Genomic DNA, 24,286 nt, shown 5'->3' with positions numbered 1-24,286 from the left:
AAATGCTTCCTTTTACCAAGCCATCGATATTTTTCCTGTTTATATGGATATCCCCTAATAACATAAAGAAAATATTACTCATAGTTCTGTGATGTTTTTAAATAATACATCATATGGTCTTTTTATCCATTTGTTGAATCTTAAACATTTTAATTTCATAGAGGTTTAATGGCAAAAAGGAATATAGAGATTATTTAGTCAGATTTTCTCATAAAAGAGAAGAGCTAGCAGACACCCAGGGAAGCAAAATAGACAGATTAATGCAATACAGCTAGTTCGTGACTATTTCAGGAATAGAACTATGATCTCCTAACTTTCAGACCAATGCTCTTTCTAATATACAAAAATATTTCATGATTGTGACAAGTAGCCTTCTAAATCCCAGACACTGTGGTTGCCTTTCCATAAATATAGTTTCAATTCTTTTCCATTTCAAAGTTGTCTTCTTTCTGGTTCTAAACTCTTGCATTTAGAACTACATGACTTGTTTAAAACAATAAATATGCTGATTTCTGAGAATTCAGTTACAAGAGCTGTGAGAAGACACAATTCCTAGAGCTTTAGATTTTACATCATAAGTAAAGGTCATATATTGAGAATGGCAATGCTAGGCACAGCCTCCCAATTCTATACTTAAGAAAAATATATCTAAAAATTTTTCAGAGAAAATATTGATATAAACTTTTGACTGGAAACTCTAAAGTGGGGTGTAGTTTGTGGAAAAAAGAGAGATTATAAAAATGAAAATTTGAAAATAGAATAAAAGTGACCTTCCTAAAGAAAATATTATGGTTGAATAGGGAGCTCATTGATGATCTCATATTTTTACATTTGACATACTATATGAAGATATTTCATGATTGTGACATGTGATATTTAAGAGTCAGAAAGATGGATATTCAATATAGATTAAATGTAAAGAATAGCACAAACCTCTAAGAGTAGTGTCAGGATATCTAAGACCCAGAATGGTTTGAGGTTTGTGAATCATCCCAAGAACATTAAAGAGAATTTTTCAAAAACCATACATTTGGGAAAAAAAAGATGAAGAAGGATGGGATTATCTGATAGATTAGTAGCAATGATGTTAACAGATAATTGAAAGAGGAGAAATTTTGAACTTTTTGCTTCTATATATTTTTAATAAGGATAATGATCTTTAATCTGATAAAGAGAGCTAAAACTCTTGATAAATGAAGAAGTTGCTGCTTTCAATGATTTCAAATATGTAGCCCAAAACCATTTGTTTGTATCTTGGAATATTGAAAGATGAGGAAATGATTATACAACAATTGTCAATAATCTCTCAGAAATTCTGGAGAAAGGGTAATGTAATAGTACATTATTGTTGGAGAAATTTGTCTCAATTTTTAAAAGAGAAGAGTAGATCCTGAAAACTATAGAACAGTAGCCTTGGCATAAATCTCTTGCAAACTAGACAATAGATTACTAAATATATGATTTCTGAGCATTTAGAAAAAATATTGTTGCTTAGTAAGAATGGATTCATTGCAGGTCTGGTAATGCCAAATTATTTAAATTTCTTCTTCCTTTAAAAATAGAATTATTAGATTGGTAGAGTAAAAGAATGCTATAAATATATCTTAATTTTGGTAAAGCATATGATCACTTATTTCATGATATCTTTGGGATCAAAACATAAAGTTCTGTATTGGTCCTTATTGGAAAGAGAAAAGAAATTCTCAACTGATTCTGGGGCCATTCTGTGTTCTTAATAGTGTAAATAAAATTTATTTTTTCTGATGCCTGAACCCAGGTCCTTAAATAGAGAGTTAATAGATTCCCTTTGGAGGAGTACCATTGACTGATGATCCCTGGCAGCCTTATGTTGAAACAGATAGATAGCCAGGTATAATGAATAAGCTGACGGACAACTTCTGGAAATTGTTGGATAATAACATTCTAAGATTCCCTTTTTATTAGAGCAGCCAAGCTAGAGAAGAGAGAAATCTTCAAAGTTTAGACCCAGGCCCTTTTTGTTGGGAAGGTGCCTCTGATACAAGCATTATATATTTGGCACTACAATCTATACTGATGAGCAGGCAAGTTTGAGAAGGGCCACTTACGTGTTTAAACAAATCAAACCATATCTTATGATACTTATTGAAGAAACTGGAGACAGATGTCTTGTAAAAGAAGTGACTTAAAGGAAACATGATAGTTATCTACTAATATATGAAAGTTTATCATTTCCAAGAGATGTTAGATCTATTCTGTGTAGTTCAAAAGGGAAGTACTGATATCTGGAAGGTATAAGGGAGCATCTTTAAATTCAGAATGAGGAAGAACTTAATGACAACCAGTTGTGTTTTTTTTTCTTTCTAAAAAAGTGATTGGAAATATTCAAACAGGTTATATGATAATCTAAAAATGGAACAGATATGTACCCCAAAGATATAATAAGGAAAAAGACATGTACAAAAATATTCATAGCTGCATTCTTTGTGCTGGCAAAAAATTGGAAAATGAGGGGATGCCCTTCGATTGGGAAATGGCCGAACAAATTGTGGTATATGTTGGTGATGGAATACTATTGTGCTCAAAGGAATAATGAACTGGAGGAATTCCATGGGAACTGGAACAACCTCCAGGAACTGATGCAGAGTGAGAGGAGCAGAACCAGGAAAACACTGTACATAGAGACTGATACAATGTGGTACAATCGAATGTAATGGACTTCTCCATTAATGGCAATGAAATGACCCTGAACAACTCGGAGGAACCTAGGAGAAAAACCACTATCCACATCTAGAGGAAACACTGTGGGAGTAAAAACATCGAAGAAAAACAACTGCTTGAATACATGGGTCGAAGGGATATGGTTGGGGTTGTAGACTCTAAATGAACATCCTAGTGGAAACAAAAACATGGAAATAGGTTCTGATCAAGGACATAAGTAATACCCAATGAAATTGCACATTGGCTGCAGGAAGAGTGGGTGGAGGGGAGGGAGGGAAATAATGTGGTTATTGTAACCAAGGAATAATGTTCTAAATTGACTAAATAATAACTTATTCAAATGGAAAAAAAAAAAACATTTTCCAGGGAATGAAATAAAGTCTGTTTCAGATCCAAAAAAAAAAAAAAAAGGAACAGATAGGATCCCTGTATTGAATGGGAAGTTAAATTATTTGGCCTCTAAGATTCCTTCCAAATCTAAGATTCTATGATTCAATTAATTTAGTTGTGATCTCTGCTGGAGGGGGAATTGAAGTAATGAGAATTCATATTAGGATGGGAATGGGAGCAGGAAGCCCTAAGAGATCAGAGAAGGGAGTAGTAAATCCAGCTAATTTAAAGGTCATCTGGATAAGATTTTGAGATTGATAGGGGGATTAACTGGGACATCCTAGACTAAATATTATGCTTAATAGAAAAGGCTTAATATATTCATGAAATGGAACAAAAATATTGATAAATTCTTTTTACCAAAAGGTCACTCACAAAATAAAATATCTTAACAACTATTGGGTATCAAAAATATGTGAGAATACAGAAGGCTTAGCAGACTATTTCAATATTTGTATTATAAAATAGCACTTACAGTATCAGCTTCTTTTCCATCAATCATCTCCAGATCATTCAAAGACCACTTTTTGGTTACTTCATATTTTTCATCTAGACCTATTCTGTAGTGTTTCACGATAATTATTTTTACTTCTTCTCTTTTAGTCACTGCAAGACAAAAACTACTTATAGTTTTCATAGGCTGTCACGTGACAATGAAATAATTCAATATATAGTACTTATGGATTTCCTTTTCATCTTATGACCTCAAAGTATTTTATTCATTAAAAGTGGGGAAACTAAAAAATAATCAACCTAGAGAGGACCTTAGAAATCATCTAGTACACAGTCTTCATTTTCAGAGAAGGAAACTCAGACCCAAAGAGGGGGAGTGACTTGTCCAAGTATAATAACAACAATTTTGAGTACCAGCATTTTAATTGGACTCTTATTTCAATGAACTTTGTAACATACTTAATTGCATCAAACTTACAATGTTTTTAAAGTCAAATCTATGGTTTCATTGGGATATTGAGGAACTGGTAAGAAAAGTTTTATGTTTTCTACCAATACATGCAATTTAACAGTTTCAGAGATTTGTCTCATGGCACTAAGAAGTTAAATGAATGAACATTTCCCAGAAGCAGATGCCTGTTATCTTCCACATGAGTGTCTCTATTCTTTAGTGATCTGATTATACACCAAAGCTGAGTTATACACATAACCTTCAAATGACTGGGGCATAATGGGTTCAGTTATATAAACACTTTAAAAAAATCCGTTAAGTATTACAAAATGGATATTATTTAGTTCCAGCTGAAACATTTGAGCATGTCCTCGAAATAAAATGTAAGATGATATTCCCAGAAATTAAAAAAGAAACCACTTAGCATCATATATTAGTTTTAAATAGTGCTAAGGTCAGAGCCCAGAATCCCTGAATATTAGTATTATTAATAAATCAATATATATTTATTGGTCACCCATTATATGCCTTCTAACATATTTGAGTGCTATTAGGGGAAACAAAGAGAAAACAGTACAAGATAGGATTTAAATCAAGGAAGTAAATGGAATTTTATAGGTTAAGTGCAGCAGAGTTCAGAGAGGAGAGACATCATTGGACTTTAAGGTAGCTGGGGAAAATCTCTGAGAAGAGGAGAATGATTTTTTTGTTTAATAAGTAAAGATGAAGTTAGACATTCTGTGTTGGGGGAACTGAGCCACATACCATATATATTTTACACTGAAAAAACTAACTTGCCTAGAGTAAACAGTTTACTTAGGGTAGGGTGAGAAGAAAGAATATGGAGGAACTTGGAAACTGTATTTTAGATTTAATGAGATAAGCAGTAAAAGTTTGGGTTCTTGAATGACATGATGAAATTCTTCATTTCAATCTGCTCCAAGGTTCTAATCTGACTCATTCTGCTGAAGTGATCCTGAGATTTCAAAGATCTTATTAATGAAGTGTAAAGTCTAAGAAATTCTACCAAACTAGAAAAACATTGAGAATGAGTCAAGTAATGGATTATGTCTGTTGTCAGATTACTTGAATTCTTAGAGATTAATCAGCAGGCTAACCCTTGGATCATGAGTTCTTCAGCCATTGTAGAGCATTAAAATCTCAAAAGTATACAAAATGCTGTCATTTCAATCTTGGAGAAGTGGTAAGCAATGGGAAACTTTATGATTTATTGAATAGTGGAATGAAAGGCTTGTTTTAGAGTAAATAGTTTGAAAATGGTATACAGGATAAATTGGAAAGGAAAAAGGAGTCTCCAATTAGGAGACTTTGGGGAGTGATCTAGGCAGGAAATGGTGAATACCTGTAAGGGCAGTGGAAATTCAAAGGAAAATAGGAAAAACTTTTTAATTGAAAAGGAATTAGTGACAATTAAATATTAAAAGAGTAAGGTAAGGTAGTAAGTCTGATTTTAAGTTTTCTAGTCTGGGCAACTTGAAAATGAGAGATGGTTTGAGGAGAAAGGCAATGAGCTGAATTTTTAATATTCTTAGGCTTCTAATATCCTGGCTATATGTCATGAAACATCCTTGAAGGATCAGAGAGTGAGAGGGTTATTAGAGATGCATGGAATGTGTAGTAGATGTTCAAAAAGTCTTTTGTTTAGAGTCATCAAATGCTAATTATTTTTGTTCAACTACATTTTGATTTGCTATGTCTTTCTAATCTGTGTTAAACGGTCAATAATTCCAGTTTTCTCTCTTATATTGGCTTTATTAACTCAACTCACTTTCCACTTTAGCATGATTCACACTGCTACTCAAATCCTGCTGTATTGGGGGTCCACTACAGTTGTGACTAGCTTAAGGTTACTAAGGTTATACTCCCAGGCTCTATGGAAAGGCCTTTGATCTCCCTTAGTCCAAGACTCCTATTGGTTAAAAGGAGAACATAGACTAAAGGACAGAGTTGGAATGTGCTCATAGTTAGATGCAAGGCAGAGGATGACATAAAAGTAAAAAGCACAAAAAGGAATAACCAAAGCATTAGGAGAACTCAATGCCATGGAAATTAAGAGAGGAGAGAGTTTCAATAAATAAGCTGTATGAAATGACTTATGTTACTCGAGGGGGGTGAAAGTGAAGAAAAAGACTTTGGATTTTCCCAGGAGGAAATCACTGGTTACTTTTTTGAAAGCCATTTTGGTGCAGTGTTAAGGGCAAAAATGAGATTATAAGAGAAATGGAGAGGAAGTGAAGGTAATAGTATGGAATTAATGTTCCAGAAGGAACTCCAAAAAGTGAGAGAGATAACAGGGTCAGCTATAGGGCTTTGGATTCTTCACTGGCTAATCCCTATTTGTTCAGTTGGCCTAACTCCTTTCAATTGCATATGCTAAGTGATAGGCATTTCAAGAGACATTTCTAAAGTAGAAATTGTATTACACCTAAAAATTAAGATAAATGATAAACATAAAGTGAAGGCTATAATCCCCCCCAAAAAATAGCCAAGTGAAACATTACATCTAGATTAGCTTGATCCTATAATTCCCTGGGAGAATATCCTTTTACTCACTGCTAGTTATTATGCAATTCCACTTATGATGCTACTAAAACCAAATCTATGATGTGATGTGTTTTAGAAACACATTTCTGTTTTAAGACAATGTGATAAATTTCCATATTGCTCTTGCATTAATACACATATTGCAATTTAATTTTGTTGGCAGCAGAATTCATGCATGGAGATTACAGACTGAGTCAACTCCAGCCAAAGTGGACTCTTTGGTTCTTGGCTTATGAGAATTCTTGGAGTCTCATAGGCTCTGAAGAGGCTATTTTGCCAAATTAAAGCTCTCCCTGTGCCTCAGAATTGTCCCAAAGTGTTTAACTCTTAACACTTAGTTTCTTGTTATTTTGACATCAGTAGTACTGTTAAGCACTAACATAAGACCAAATTTAAATAAACAAACATTTATTAAGTACCTACAGATGCTGCACAGTGCAGTGGATGGAGTCAGAAGAGACCCAGGTTTAAACTCTGCCTCCAATATTTACTAGGTGCTAGTTGACTATGAGTGTCATTTAATCATGAAGCCTTAGTTTCCTCATCTATAAAATGTGGATAATAATATCTACAGTACCAAATTAGGTAATGTATATATGGAACGCTTTGTAAACCTCAAAACAGTAGATAAATGTCAGCTGTAATTATTTCATTTAAGAACCCTGCTTTAGTTACTAGCAGTCTAGTTTTCTGAGCATGATGTTTTCTAAGAGGTCTGAAGAATAAAATGGAAAATGAAAGAACTGCCTTAGAATACTTAAGATTTCTTTTATTAAAGAAATACCAAATTTTATTTGACCACATAAACATGCCATTTTCTATTTTTAAATGCCAGGTGTTTAAATTGTTATATCCTTTATGTATATCAAAATCTTGAAGAGTATATTTATTTTTTAAAATTAGAATTAAAAAAATTAATAAGAATTAAGGAAGAATAACATTAAGGAAGGAAGAAAGGAAGGGAGGGAGGGTAAAAGGAAGAGAAGAACTAAAAAAAACACTCATAAAAAATATTCACAGTCAAGCAAAGCAAATTCTTTCATTGTCAATGTCCAAATACATATGTCTCATTTTGCAATTTGAACCCATAATTTGTCAAAAGGTAGATAATGAGCATCATCTATAGTCCTCTGGAATTATGTTTCATTATTTCCATTTATCAGATTTCTCAAGACTCTCAAAGCTGTTGTTTTTTCTTTATGTTACTCTTCCACAAATTTTTCTAATTCTGCTCATTTCACTTCATTTTATTTTGTATAGTTTGTTCTAGCTTATATGTTAGTTTTATAATTTTTCTGGTACAATAATATTACATTTCATTTATGTATCTATCATATGTGTTTAGACTTTCTCTAATTGGTTGGTATGCCCTTAGTTTTTAGATTTTTGCTACTAAGAAAAAGTTGGGTCCTTTTCCTCATCCTTTGATCTTCTTAAGGCATAAGCTCAGTAATTTTATTGAAGAACCAAAAGATGTGGGTGGTTTCATCACTTTTTGAGGAATAGTTCCAAATAGCTTTCCACAATGGCAAGACCATCTCACAGGTTCACCATAAGTCCTTGTTTTTTTCCATAATCCCTTCAAAATTTGTCAATTTCTTCTTTCATCATCTTTGCCAATTTGATGGGTGTGTTATTAGAACCAATGAGGGTGTTTCTAAATGTCCCAAATAAGTCAGTACAATGACCAAATCTGACATCTCTATATTGTTGTTATTGTTTTTAAGCAGCAATGGGAAAATATTTCTTTTATCTAGATCTATTTCCTTAGAAGCAAGCATTATAGGGCCATCACTCTCACTAGCTTTCAAATACCAGCTTCATTTAAAAAAATTTTAAGTAGACATTAGGAGGAATAAAACATTGTCTTAAATGTCTTATGCTATATTGTTAAAACTTATCACATTGCAATCTTGCTACTTGAACAGCTTCCACATCTATGCAGACTTGGAGATAACAGGATGTATACTCCAACTTACTGTGTCATATATTGATTAAACTGACGAATAGAAAGGTTAAGATTTTTTTAAAGTTTTCTACTTTTTTATTTAAAAAAATCTACTTTAAACCTCATTTTGGTTTTGTTCTTTACAGTGAAATTGCTAAAACAGTGAAATTGCTAAGACAACAAATAACACTTTGCAAACCTTAAACCACTATACAAATCTGAATAGAAAAAGAAGTTTCTAGATAGTTATAACATCTTATTCTTTGCACATACAGTATTACCCAGTTAAGTTGCGCTTTTGCTTTGAATTATGTACATTTTAAAATGCTTTTGAGCAACTTTATCCTCATTGTGACTAATGGGAAAGTATTTATGAGATTTAGCCTTACATGTGATTTTTTTTTTTTAATCCTTACCTTTTGTCTTAAAATTGATATTAAGTAACAGTTCCAATGCAAAAGTACAGCAAGGGCTAGGCAATTGGGGTTAAGTGACTTGCCCAGGGTCACACAACTAGGAAGTGTCTGATGCCACATTTGAACCCTGAATCTCTCATGTCCAGACCTGGTTCTCTGTCCATTGAGTCACCCAGCTGCCCCATGATACAATTTTTGTAAATATAGCAGTAACTGATCCATAATGAAAACAATCTAAAATCTTGTTATCAGTTAGAAAGTATTCTTAATTAAAAAGAAGCTAATCTAGATGCAATGTTTTACGTGGGTATTTTTTTTTTGCTTTATAGGCTTCACTTTATGCTTATCATTAATCTCAATTTTTAAGTGCAATACAATTTCTGTTTTAGAAATGCCTCTTGAAATGCCTATCATTCAGCATATGGAATTGAAAGGAGTTAAGCCAATTGAACAAATGGGGGTTAACTATTTGGATGGGAAGCTATGTCAATTTGTGGCAAGCTATATGGAAATGCCCCTATCAAAATGGATGTCTGAATCTTAACATTTAACAGTTAATGTGATATTGGACAAGAATCTTTCATATGAACCTTGCTTAGAATTGAAGAGATTCTTTAGTATTTGGACAACTAACAATGTTAGTTTAATTTAGGATTGGTAGTTTATCATCACTAGCAGTTCATCAGATATATCACATATATTCAAGGGAGTAAGTGTCCTGTCTCTGGGAGAAGCTAGCTCATTTCTAATTAATTTGTTGATAATCATGACAAGGAATTCAACAATTCTTAAATTATAAAAATTAGGAGAAAACAGTGTATTAAAATGGATCCTTAGCCAAAAGCAATGTTAACAATGCCTATAATTTATATGTCAAAAGCAAGTGTGTTTTTTAAGGCTATGGATTGAATCTGTGATTTGATTGGTAGAGGGAACTCCTACTAATGCAGCCAATCACTTTTTTTTGAAACTTATATTATTAGAGTGTTAGCTAGAGCATTGAGAGATGAAACAGCTTGTGTAGGATCATGTGGCCAGGATAGGTCAGACATAGGAGCTAAGCTCATCTTTTTTGTTTTCAGACTATCCACTATGCTGTGGAGAAACTCTAGTATGGGCTACCCACCATTTCAAACTGAGACCCTGTTTTGACCCGGATCTAGAAGTAGAAAACATTTTATTTGAACACTCCCACAGAGACTTTTAACAATATCCAACAAATACAATTTGGTCTAGTGAATGTACATGTGTGAGTGAGTGAGTCCAAGTAAATATCTTTTGAAGGAGAATGCCTTGTGATGTGCAAAATCTTGTTAAATATTAAATGTTTTATATTTTTAATTTTTAAAATATTTTATGAAAATTAAAGCTCTTGATGAGCAGAAAGTATTATACCATAGCTCAAGATATCTGCCTTCTGTAGTTAATGGCATTTTATTAATTTCATCTTTAATCTTCTGATAACTTTAATCTTAATAAAAGGAGAATGAATACTTTTGTCTCAAGACACACTGTTCTTATGTACTTTCTTTTGGACTATTGGACTTCTATGGGTTTTCAAGACTAATCCTGATTGCCAGACCTGGAGGTAGGAGGTTTGGGATTCAAATCTAGCCTCAGATGCTTCCTAGCTTTGTGATCTTAGGCAAGTCATTGAACCCTGTTTGCCTACCCTTGCTTTTCTGGCACAGAATGATTACTAAACAGAAAGTAAGGGTTAAAAAAAACTAATCCTGACTTAAAAATTGGCCTTGGGCTGCTCCTTTTTAACCAACAATAAACTAAATTCACAATCTTGACAACAGTTTTTCCAAATTTAAATAGACTCTTTTTTAAAAACTCTCACCATCCAAGGCAGATGAGTGGGTAAGGGGCTAGGCGATGGGGGTCAAGTAACTTGCCCAGGGTTACACAACTAGGAAGTGTCTGAGAATGGATTTGAACCTAGCACCTCCTATCTCCAGGCCTGACTCTCAATTCACTGAGCCACCTAGCTGCCCCCTAGACTCTTTTCAAATGCATTTAGTGGTTTCCTTTTATTCATTATTTCTGGATGTACAGAGACCACACTATTGGAAATGATTTTACAAAATCACTTGTCATTCTAGTTCATGGCAATTTTGTTTGTTATCTGTGTTCTTTAGTTGTCACACGGAAAGGAAAGAATAGTAAATATGCTCAGAACTGGCCTGTCTTGTCTTCAGAATCTTAGTACCCTCGTGTCACTAATATTCAATTTAGGATCTTTGGAAATATTTTTAAAATGTTATCTTTGAAATAAAGTAACTTATTTAAAATTATTTTAAAAGTTGCTCCAACATATTGTACAAAAAAATTTCCAAAAAAATCCCTTACTTTTCCAGACCTTGGCTTCCTTGTCTATAAAAAAAGGGGGGAAGGGTGTTAGATTATAATAAAGTCTCTAAAGTCCCATCCAGTCTAATAAGCTATTATTCTAGACTATGCTATAATGTACTGTGCCGAGCTATTCTATGTTATGCTATACTATGCTATATGTTACTATTATAATCCTTAGTCTTTATTTCCTATCTCCATTTGGACCATATTTTATAAAACATTATTTTTGTGTGTGTGTTAAAAAAATTTAACAGGAAAAAAATAAACTCCATGAAGACCAGAATTATTTTCATTTTTTGTCTTTGTATCTGCAACATAGCATCTATTATGGCATCTTACACATAGCTGGGATAGAGAATAGACCTGTGATTTCATTGGCATAGGGAACTCATACCAGAGTTGTTTTTTTTTCAGTGCAGATTGATACCTTCTCTGCCATTTATATATTCTTAGAGGGTTACCTAGAGTACTGAGATATTTAAATGCCTTGCTGAAAGTCATAAAAATCAGTGGGACTTGAACCCAAGTCTCTTTTCTAGTTTCAAGATTATTAGGCCATGCTCTATTTTGAATGCTGAATTGAAACAAATGTGACTCCATTTCATGTCTTTGGAGATTATATTTAACTTTTGGGTGCTTCAGATCACTGCCTTGGCCATTATCTTTAGTATAGTGCTCTGCACTCACAAGATTTGAGGTACCTGGCCTTTCCATAAGGAGGAAACTTTTCATTGTTAATGATAGCAAAAGACTTAGTGAAAGATATTATTAGGAATGTAACAACTTGGTAGTACAGAAGACAGAATGCTGGGCCTGGAGTCAGGAAGACGTCTTCTTGAGTTCATAGGGATGGGATAGAGAGATGAAGATGATTTCCAATGGGAAAGAGGTGTCTAGAAGAAGAGGAAAGTTATCCTAAGTTTAGATAAAGAATGGATGCAAGCCAATAGCTAGTAAATTTCTAAGGAAGGATTTGACCTCAGACTAGCTGTGTGATCCTGGGCAAATCACTTAACTTTGTTTACCTCAGTTTCCTCATATATAAAATGAGCTAGAGTTGGAAGTGGCAAACCATTCCAGTATCTTTGCCAAGAATATGCCAAAATGGAGTCACGAAGAGTTGGACACAACTGAACAACAAAACTCAGGGATGCTGAGAGCGAATTCTGAGAAGGAACCACAAGCTGACAGTGTATAGCCTTCTTGTGGTTAGAAAGAAGTTGCTGCTTGTATTTCTTTTCTTCTGGGAATGCCAATAAATTGTAGAGGGGAAGGATGAGACATAAGTGGAAGAAGTACAGGAAGTGTGGGCAATGTCAGGGGATATGTGATTTAGACATATATCAGATAAAGTTTCACTGTCTGTAATTAAATTAGATTCTGACCTACTGGCTGGGGACATACCATGTATTGTTGACTAACATCATATATATAAGTAAGTCTACATATATGAATATACATATATTTCAAATATATGTGCTTTTCAATGCGTCACAGAAACAATTGACTAAAGTTCTTCTAGAATCAATTGTTTTTAAGAACGTACAAGTTACAAAAAGTAAGCAGATTTCAGAGAAGGAAGAGATAGCAGTTTACTAAGGGGAAAATCTACATTCCTTTTGAGATCCCTGAAACTGAAACAAACTAATGAATCAATTTATTCTTGTGGATTTTGAAAGTCATAAGAGTTTTAGAGGTGCTGAGATTGGGAGCTGTTTGGACGATAGAGGGAGTATCGTGTGGTTTATTGTTTCCACAGAAACATAATGACATTCTATTTGAAGTTAACCACCCTCAAAATGCAAAAGACTGTCTTTCACTTCTTATGAATAGTGAAGGAAATGTCCTCGGTATAGTATGCTAAATGCCAACTGGCTTGGTACAAAGGTGCCTTCAGAGTTAGGAAGATGGATGTCAGGTCATTGCTCAGACATACATTGGCTGTTTGACTGTGGATAACTTAGTGTCTTTTCCTGGTCACCAGGCCTTTCAGAGGCAGATCAGATACCTAACTGCTCTGATAGAGGGTTTCTTCACTAGGAGTTCCCTATGCCAAAGAAATCACAGACTTCATCCATAATATGAATCACACTGAATATACTTACTTCAATCATACCAACATATTTACTTTAATTCTAATAACTGGACTATTGAACTTTAGTTGAAGTGATGCTATGTTATAGACTATTAAAATTGGAAAGAAACAATTTCATTTTCTAGATGAGGAAAACAGAGGCCAAAAGAGTTTCAACAAGTTTAACAAGCTGATAGTCAGTTGGTGGTGGTGCAGTCCTGCACCTGGAGTCAGGAAGATGGGAGTTCAAATCCTTCCTTAGAAATATACTAGCTATTGGCTTGCATCCATTCTTTATCTAAAATTAGGATAACTTTTCTCTTCTTCTAGATACCTCTTTCCCATTGGAAATCATCTTCATCTCTCTATTCCATCCCTATGTATTATCATTTGGTTTTCTGTTCCTCTATGTCTTCAACTCATTTCTTAGAGAGATGTACCAAGGTGAGAGCTAGACTGTTTCTGAAGAGAGCCCAACACCAGCTCATTCTGATTTCTCTCCTACAATAGCCTGTACCATATCACTTAGCAAATATTTCCTAGTGTCTTCTCCCCCTTCACTACAATTTGTTTGATGGTGGGGTGGAATATGATATTATTTCATGGCAACCAATGTAGTATTTATTAACTTTGTGCCTTTGACAAGTTATTTTCATACCCTCATCTGTAAAATGGGAAAAATATTATATGCACTACCTAAGAGTGAGGGTAAGGATCAAGTCACATCAATGTGAATTTATTAAGCATCTAATAGGTAACAAGCACTATAGATATATTTTAAAAGATGCAAAAATAGTTCCTGGGCTCACGGTCTAATGGGAGAGATAACATGTAAAAGACAGTATAAACAAGCTATATACAAGATAAACAGAAGATAATCAATAAAGGAAAGATACTAGTAGCATCAAGGAAGATCTAGAAAGGCTTCCATGGATTTATATGCTGTTGTGAGTTTTTATAGAATTGATCCATGTGTATTAGTTTTGTCTCTCTAACTGGTTTGTGAATTCCTTGAGTGCAGAGCCTATGTTCTGCTCCTTTTTAATCTCTTCCCATAGTACCTAGTATAGTTGTGAACATACTATGGGAGCTCTAGAAAACCAATTCAATTAAATATTGATTAAAAAAGGGTGGGGACAGGGCTTAGTGAGATTCAGAGCCAGACCTGGAGACCAGAGGGTTCAAATATGGCCTCAGATATTTCCTAGCTATGTGGCCCTGAACAAGTCACTTAACCCCGACTAATCAGCCAGTACATGGTATTAATTCTAAGGGTTTGTTGAATTGAATTCAATACCTTGATGACTTAGAAACAAGGAAAACAAAACCTTTTCTTCTATTTTAAATGAGGTTAGGGTGTAAGAAGGAAGACAAGGAGTCCTTTTGAATTACTGGATACAATAAGGGAGTCCTAGGATGAAAAAAGAATTTGAGAATCATCTTTAAATGTTCTATTATCCAAGAAGGGAACAAGGACTAGACCTGCAATTTGGTCAGTATAGAGAATTCCCAGATGGGAAAATGCCCCCTAACAACATAGGTCAGTACCTCCTCAGCAATTGACAGAGCACTGAATAGCAATTAAGTGACTTGTCCTGGGTCCCCTAGCTAGTGTCAGAGGTTGGATCTGAACTCATCTTTTTCCTGGACTCTAGGACAATTCTCTCTCCACTATCCCGCATTGCCTGTCATATGACCTAAGAGAAGGAAATCTCATTCTAGGAAATAAAAGAACATTAATTCTATGTTTGGTTAATTGGTTATATAAGTTCTTATGATTCTTCCCTTACATTATGAGAGCATATTAGTGTGCAGTGCTATACAATGGTGGGTCATTACTGTTGTATATAATCACCTCTGTTTACCTCTTTCTTTTTAATCATCCATAAAATGGGGATTAATAATACTTGCACTTCCTATCTCACAGGCCCTGGATACAATGAACCATTTAAAACACTTTGTATAAAGCTCCATAGAAATGGATACTATTGCTATTATGACTCAGTTTCAATAATGGAGGGCTAAGTATCTATCCTAAGATTTTGAATGTAGTGGTTTGTATATGACAGTTGAACTAAGGTCCAGTGCAACTGATTAATTTATTAGGTGCACACAATTTGCACTCAAATCTCAAAAACTGGCTGGTAATTACTTTTTTATTGTTTGATATAAAAATAATAAAGAGTCCTTAGTACCATCTTTAGAAATAAGATTTTTTAAACCTTATTTTCTGTTTTAGTAACAACTCTAAGACAGGACAAGGACTTGGCAAAGGGGTTAAGTGACTTGCCCAGGGGTCACCCAACTAGGAAGTATTTGAGGCCAGATTTGAACTCCCAGTTCCAGACCTGGAGCTCTCTCCATTGTGCCACCTTGCTACCCTGAGAGTAGTTTTAAAAAATAGTGCTGTTTTAAAAAAATGAAAGGTACCATGTCATAGTGGATAAAGAAAGAGGCGGATTTGAGGTCATGCAGATCTGGGGTCAAATTCTCTTTCTGACTCATACTGACTCTGTGACCCTGGGCAAATTACCTATCTTCTAGCTCTTCAAGGCAACTCTCTAATGCTCTAAGTTGTATAGAAGTTAAAGTGTTACACTGGCAGAAAGTTTCCACTCCTGGGAATTCTTCAGTCCCCATCCCTTGAAAAAAATATTACAAAATCAGCTCACACCTGAAAATTCAGGCCCTATTTCTTGTTCCTCATGGAAAAGGAACACTCATTTGCCCAAACAGGTAGTGAAATGAACAGAATATCTCAGGCCCTCCCATTATTTCACCCTTTAGGGGAATTCTTTGCTTATTAAAGAGAAAGAAAAATCTTTTGCCAATACAATGACCAGCAAACAGATTGCACAAGAGAGCCTCTTGGACACTCAGTAGACCTGGCCATTTTCAGATCCATTTTTGAACAATTAAGGATTTTTCCCCCCACGGCACAAGGTTACACTGAGTTTTTTTGGATTCTGCCTTTCAGTAGAGCCTTAGTTATCAGCATTAGCACGGTTGAACTTTGTACATCAGCAAACACAAGCATAGTTAACTCTGTCAAGCACTAATACATTTCCCTCTGACACCCACTACCTCATTGAAGGTTGTTGGGATGGGGTTTCATTAACACAAAGAAAACAATCAGCAAGTTACCTGATACACAGAGGTAATACCTGTCCTGGGCTGGGAACTCAATTTCAATAAATTCATAGAGATGTTGTGAGAGTGGTTTAAATAGTTTCTTCTCCAAGTCCTCTTTGACCAAAGATGACATTTCCTTCAGTTCCACTAAGATTGATGTCTTGGCTCAAGCTATTTTCTCTCTTTCTGCCTTGCTGGATCCCTTGTTCTGGACTGCAGCTGGTTGGACAGTATCGCCTACCTTTTGCCCCTCAAATGTCCACGGATCCTAGCTTGTCCTAGTGTTTCAGCCAGAGCCAGGGTCTAGGATTCAGAGCAATTTCCAGATTCTTGGGCCCCTCACTGCAGCATCAGCCGCAAAGGTGGTGGCCCTACCATCGCACTTCAGCATCCAGCAGGCTTCTCTTGGCTGCTCATCTGCGGTTTGTTGAAGGGGGAATATATTGGTAAGCATCTGCAGGTATGCGTGTGGCGCTCCTTGGTTATTCCAGTCCTGAGGCTCCCCCTCCTTTTTCATATCAATATTCAGAGGAAGACCACTGCTTCAGTTTGATTCCATTACACAAATCAGCTGTCTGACTGTATTGATTGGAATCATCTTCCATTAAGAACTTTGCTATCACTGGCAAGAGAAAAAGCAGCATTGCTTGCTCCCAACACTCCCCACAAGGATGCCTTTCTCGTTCCTTTCCCTCTCCTGGAGTGCTGTCAAACACTTTCTTTTCCCCACAGGTCCATGCATAGATTGCCTCAGAGAAGAGGTCCAGCCAATTCCTGGTTCAGAATCACTTCTGAAATTAAAAAGGGACTTCAATATCAGTCCTCATGGCACTGTTTGAAAATCCAATGCAGTTCTTAAGTGGGTGAAAGGATACTGGACAGGTGGTGGTTGCGAGCAATGATTACTTATTTCCACAGAGGACAGAATGGGTATTCTCAGTGCTTAAAATGTATTAAGAAGGATTTTGGTTAAATAAATGAGCACATGACAGGTGTCTGATTTCATCTGTATGAAAGTCTCCCTCCTTCAATCTGGTTCACAACACATCTATGATTTAGCAGAAAAATCCTAGGCTAGATACCAGAAAGTATTTCCTAACTTCAGTGTTCAGTCTTCCTATCTATGCCACTACCAGAAAACAAAGGATGATCTCTTAGCAAAAGTAGAGATATTATAAAAAAGAGCCCTGGATATGGAGTCAGAGGACTCAGTTCAAATTCTTCCTCTGCTGCTGTCTGTGTGACTATGTGCAAGCTACTTTCTTTCTCCCAACTTGAATTCCCTCATCTGTAAAATGGAGTTGGATGGGGCAGCTAAGTGGCTCAGTGGCTTGAGAACCAGGCCTAGAGACAGGAGGTGTCAGGTTCAAATCTGGTCTCAGACACTTCCTAGCTGTGTGATCCTGGGCAAGTCACTTAACCCCTATTGCCTAGTCCTTACCGATCTTCTGTCTTGGAACCAATACACAGTAACTGTCTATGAATTCCTAAAGTCATGCTAGGCACACATGTTCATCATTAGCTGATGATAGTCAATATAGTCATTTAATAGCTATGGCACATCAAGATAAAGTGGACTAATGATAGCTAATTTAGCAATCAGTTCTTCTAGGCCCATTTTGGACTCTATAGACATGGCAGTGAGATAGAAGGAAACAAGTATTAAGTGTCTACTATATATTGGGCACTAAGCTAAGCACTTTATAAATATCTCATTTGATCCTCACAATGACCCTGGGAAGTAGGCATTATTATTATTATTATTCTCATTTTACAAATAGAAAAACTTGGGCAGATGAGGGATAAGTGACTTGCCCAGAGTCATACAGTTATTAAATGAGTAAGGTTTTGAACTCAGACTGCTAAATCCAGGTGCAGAACTTCATACAGTGTATCACCCCAGTGCTCCATTCCAAAATCTTAAAAAGATACTGAGGAAAGAATAGAGAGGCCCTAACCAATATGATTATAGTCAAGCCTAGAGGCAAAAATATTGAGCCAATGACCTCTTAGAATTCTAACCTCCTGATTATATTTTTTTCATGCTTTCATTTGCAATTAGGAATGTAAGAAAACCCCCCACTGCTTTGTTACCCATTTTCAGTTCCTTCTTAATATCTTTGTTGTTCTTCATGAGGGTTAGGTAAGAATGGGGGGGGGGGAGGGTTGCAACTTGGAGCCTTCTGCCAATATTTCAATCTAACCAGGAAAGGAAAGTTTGTAATGGTGAAGTCTAGCTTTGTCAAGTATTAAGAGGCAAAAGTGGGTTGTATAGAACATAAGAATCAATTAAAAAGTCATATAGCATCAAATCTTCATGCAAATGGCAATGGTGATGGCAGATAAGAGGCAGAAGGCTTTGTTTAGGGACAGGACCATGTCAACGAGTAGCTTGTCAATTCATGGTCAGCAGAACCCAAGAGGCAAATAAGAAAATGCTGTTGGAAGTTAAGGATGGATAGCCAAGAAATTAGGTACCATGTTTTGGTTTGAAGATGAGCAAAGAATTTGTACATAATGTTTTATGCCCACTGGGACATCCTGATGGGGAGCAGTTTAACTCTTTAGTCCTGATTCTCCAGAATAACTTCAATTGTGATCAGGTCTTTGCCGTTGTCAGGATTTCCAAGCTGGGCAAACCCTTATATCAGAATAGAGGTCTACCCTTAGGGAATATGCTACACTAAAATGCTAGCAAATATCTTTTTTTGAGCTACTGATTTTGTTATAAGTCTACTTTACTTTAAAATGAGAATATTATCGAAGAGTAGTCTTTCCTAAAAGGATTGCCATCTTTAAGAATATAATAGACTCTAGTTAAGCAAAGCAAAAGTTTTTACTTGACATAGATTATGTTCATGTGACCTCAACATTCTTCAAAATCAAACAGAAATGCTATCTCTTCTCCAATCTTTTTTCTTTCTGATTCCCATACTATTTTGTTCATACTCCAGTGATGCATCCATCTGGTTCTATTCTATATTATGGCTGTTTATATTAACCATCTATCTGTATTTTGCTATTTATACTAGCTAGCTACGATCTTCCCCCACTCAGTTCTAAACTTCTTGTGACTAATTTTTCTTCCTCTCTTCCCCAGTGCCTTATATAAGACCTCAATAGATAACAAATATTGAATGCATTTAAAGTGTGTAGAAAACAATTTTTGTCTAATCAAGTAAAATGTTTGCTAGACTAGTGACTTCATTTGAAGAGATTTTAAAAACTAATATTTTACTTTGCATAGACATTGAAGATTCTTCACAGAACTATTTCCCCCTAAATCAAGAATTTTCCCAGTTTCATTTCCTAAGATTCTTATTTCTGAATTAAGATCTCACACTATGGATGTTTTAGAATTAGCCTTGCCAATTAAATTTTGTTGATGGCTTTTTTTTAACATGCTAATTTCTGGATACATCTTGCTCCTCTTTCCCTAACCTATGAGTTTTCCCTTGTATCAAAGAAAAATAAATTCAGTTAAGTAAAATCAACCAGTTTTACAATTATATTTAAATGAGGCTTTTATTGTTGGTATAGAAATACATCTTAGAAGTGAAATATGAGATTCTATGATAAAGATCTAGAAAATGACACTATAGGATGATTCATCTTTTGAAGTAATATATCCAGTAATAATTATAGGATATCAAGAAAGATATAGTGAAGATATTTTGTGTTAATGAAAATATTTAGTCTTGGTATATCTAACAAAAATTTCATAGTATTTATCTTATTAAAAAAGCAAAACTTTTCAGGTCATAATTTAGAATCAAAAAGGACTTTACATATCACCAAATCATAGAATCATAGACTTAACACTTTTGTTTTTCAAATGAGGAAACTAACGCTGAATTATTTAAAGCAATAGAGGTCTTAGAGTAGCTAGATGGCATAGTAGATAGAGCACAAAGCTTGAAATCAGGAAGACTCATCTTCATGAGTTCAAATCTGACTGTAGATACTTACTAGCTGTGTGACCCTGGGCAAGTCACTTTACCCTATTTGGCTCATTTTCCTCAACTGCAAAATGAGCCAGAGAAGGAAATGGCAAACTATTCTAGTATCTTTGCCAAGGAAAACCAAATGGAGTCATAAAGAGTGGGACATGACTGCAAATTCCAAATAGCAATAACATAGATATCTTAAAGTAATAGAGCCAAGATTTAAACTATCATATTGTTGACTCCAAATCAAATATCCTTACCACTTTATCAATCTGTCTCTTGGAATATTTTCCTAGATATTTCTTTCTTTTTAACCATCCTAATCAGACTCACTTAATGAACTTGTTACACATTGGGGATCATGTTGTTCATTCCTCCTCTTCCCCATTTATTCTAATGTTCACTGTAGAAAAATTAACTGTTAGGTAGAAAGGGGCAGCAAGAGCATTTCATTATTCAAACACTGGAGATCCTAATATTATAGGTGATCACAATGGATAAGAATCTGAGAATAGCATTATGAGGCAGATCCATCATATATTACATTAACATGAATAACAAAAATTGTACAAAAAGGAAGGCTTTATATCTATTTTCAATTTTATATGAGGGTAAAAGTCCAGACTACCCCCTTTTGACCACTTTCTTCACAAGTTTATTTGTTTTGTTTTACAATAAAAAATTAAGTATTTCAAAAATTTTGAAATATGAGTTTTTTTCTTATTTAAAATTAAAGAAGGATAGGGGGCAGCTGGGTAGCTCAGTGGATTGAGAGTCAGGCCTAAAGATGGGAGATCCTAGGTTCAAATCTGGCCTCAGACATTTCCTAGCTGTGTGACCCTGGGCCAGTCACTTAACCCCCATTGACTAGCCCTTACCACTCTTCTGCCTTGGAGCCAATACACAGTATTGATTCGAAGACAAAAGGAAAGGGTTTTAAAAAATAGAAGGATAGAGGAGCTGTGGTGAATAAATTGGCCTCAGGGGAGATTTTTGAAAAATAAATCATAGTGGATAAATATGAAAAAGGATCTGATTTGATGAGGAAAATGAACACCATAGCAGATTTGTTTTATTTTGGCCTAGACAGAAACCGCTGCCTCTGTTGCCAATTACAAACTTGTCTATAACTCATATTATTACAGAGTTGTCTGAGTCAACAAGAGATTAAATAATTTGTCCATGGCCAAATAGCTAAAATTTGCCAGACAAAAAAAAACAATATTACGTAGTAGTCAAGATCTTTCTTCAGTTTATAAGCAGATGGATTAAGCATAGCATCATAAATTTAAATCTGGAAGGAACTTGAGAGGTCATTGAGACCACCCTCTCATTTTACAGACTAGATGACTGAGGTCTAGGGGCATTAGATAACTTATTCAGAGTCATATAGCTACTAAGTGTTTGATATGGGATTCAAACTCAAGTCTACCTGACTCTGAATCCAGTTTCTATAAGCACTGAAACAGTGGTTCTTCCTGTTTTTTGTTCCAAGAACCCCTTGTGGCAATAACAAAATATGTTTTGAATTCCCTGGGCAATTTAAATACTATTCATAATATTCTTTGAGATTTATTCATCAAATGCTTTCAATAATTACGATTACTTTTGCCTCCCTAAAGCACCAAATTAACATTAGCATTACATAATTATAAAATATATAATTTTATTCTATTTTAAATTATATAAAAATATATAATTATGAAAACTCTAAATATAAAATTATAAAACTCTAATTGAAAATAGTTGCTAGCCACTTACATGGGACATTCTGTAAGAATTAAAGGAAATAACTCAATAACCTCTTATATGCTTATTATCCACAAGGTTTCATCTTATTTTACAAATTTTGTTGAATATAAATGTCATTTTAATGAAATAAGTTATAACTTAGAAGGTGTTTAACACACAATAATCACATATAAACTAAATCACAGTGTTTTTATTTTTAGGGAAAACGCATATTTGTAAAATAATTGGGTGAGTATTTTCAACTTAAGGCAATTTTAAACTCAAACCCCTTACATTAAGGAATTCATAAACCATTAAATGGGAGCTTCTAGTTGTCATACTCATAGTACTCACAATCTCTAAAGACTCAAAACTGAGCATCACCTAAAGTAAAATGGAGAGAAACATGGTGAGTATGAGTGGATTGAAACATAGTACCAATGATTTGGGGACAAGAAGTGACATAAAAATGATTACCCAAGAAATATATCCTTAAATGGGATGCATGGTGAAGCCTATGGAGTAGAAGTAATGCTTTTAAATAATTGAAGAGAATGCTTAGTTTCTTTTTTTTTCTTTTTAAAAAATTTATTTCAAAGTATTTTTCCATAGTTACATGATTCATGTTCTTTCCCTCCCCTTTCTACTCCCAGCTCCTAGAGCCAACAAGCAATTCCACTGGGTTATACATGTATTATCATTCAGTAACTATTTTCATATTATTCATTTTTGTAATAATCTTTTAAAAACCAAAACCCCATGTCCTATATCCGTATAAACAAGTGATAAATCATATGTTTTTCTTCTGCCTTTCTACTCCCACAGTTCTTTTTCTGGATGTGGATAACAATCTTTCTCATAAGTCTCTCTGGGTTGTCCTGGATCATTGCATTCTATTAGTAGGAAAGTCGATTACATTTGATCATTTGACAGTGTTTCACTTTCTGTGTACATTTTCTCCTGGTTCTGCTCATTTTGCCTCACATCAGTTCATGCATGTTTTTCCAGTTCATATAGAAATCCTCCAGTTCATCATTCCTTACATCACAATAGTATTCCATAACAATGCTCAGTTTCACTGAGAGGTTAGGGAAAATAAAGATGTCTTCCCCTGCTCCCCCCATCCAAGTTTATAGACTCCATGAAATCTAGAGCTATGCAATCCTGCTGCCTGTGTACCCTTTCTTAAATTGTAGCTGTGTGGGCCCTCCACCACACAGCAGGGAGGGGTGCAGGGAAATATATCCTCAAAGAAATAAGACCAAGAATATCTTACATGATGCAAGAGAACTTCAATCTACTTTGGTCTGGCAAAGCTGAAAGGCACAGCTTTCTTTTCTGGAGGGAAGCTCTATTCCATAAAAATACCTAAGGAAAGAATGCTCCTATACCTTCTTGGTGTGCAGTCCATTCTGAGCTGAGCAAGCAGAAAGGAAAGTGTACTTAGAATGTATTCCTCTGTAGCCTCTATCTTTATTTCTGCCTCCTGTGATGAAATGTGTTACTAGAGTGAATCCACCCTGTTAATAGTGGTAATACAGTACTGTGTTCTGCCAAACTTGACACTTTTTTTTTCTTGATTATGTGCCAGGTTGGACAGTTCTAGTGTGATGTCATAATCCTTAACTTTATTGTGAAGAGCAGGGCTGGTTTTGTTAGCAAAACTCACTTAATCATTTGTTACACAAAGTTCTCTGATTGGCTTCCATAACTCCTTATTTACTTATCTCAGGCAGTATCTGTTCCCATTTAGTACCATACTTGTTTCTTTGGTGATTCGACTTTAGTGGTGTTATTTTTATTTTCTGTACTCATTCCAAGTGCCAAGTGAATTTACTTGTGGGTCTTTCCTTATATTGTTTTCATCTGGCACAGGTTTGCTTATTCCTCTTCTGCTTGTACCTTTTGGGCTTCTGTCCCAGGGTTCAGAGGTGTTAGAATATGCAGATGCCAAAAGGAAATGAAGTGTGACTTCTTCATTATGGGCCCCGCCTTTTCACTGCCAACCAGAGAGTCCCTGTTGAGAACTTGCTAAGAGGCCTGCTGTCTCAGCCTTTGGGCTATCACCAATACTGCAGATAGTGTCATGATGAGGAGGTTTCAGTGGTTCATATCCAGTGC

General features: G+C 35.1%; 2 protein-coding genes across 6 annotated transcripts in view; one reads left to right on the top strand and one right to left on the bottom strand.

The window, feature by feature from the left end:
• Positions 1-24,286, top strand: part of LOC103097375 (uncharacterized) — a 150,492-nt gene that overhangs the window by 10,690 nt on the left and 115,516 nt on the right. The window lies entirely within an intron of this gene.
• EXOC1L (exocyst complex component 1 like) overlaps positions 1-24,286 on the bottom strand; it is a 47,375-nt gene that overhangs the window by 5,864 nt on the left and 17,225 nt on the right. For 2 of the 3 annotated variants that reach the window (XM_056802644.1, XM_056802645.1), the window contains exon 3: positions 3,566-3,696. In XM_056802644.1, coding sequence (XP_056658622.1) covers positions 3,566-3,696 — 131 coding nt within the window. Of the gene's footprint in view, positions 1-3,565; positions 3,697-16,499; positions 16,636-24,286 lie in introns of those variants that run through there. The other variant, XM_007496433.3, reaches the window with a different exon arrangement.

This window comes from Monodelphis domestica, chromosome 6, assembly GCF_027887165.1.
Source record: "Monodelphis domestica isolate mMonDom1 chromosome 6, mMonDom1.pri, whole genome shotgun sequence".
NCBI lineage: Eukaryota > Metazoa > Chordata > Mammalia > Didelphimorphia > Didelphidae > Monodelphis > Monodelphis domestica.
This window is presented reverse-complemented; position numbering and strand designations above follow the sequence as displayed.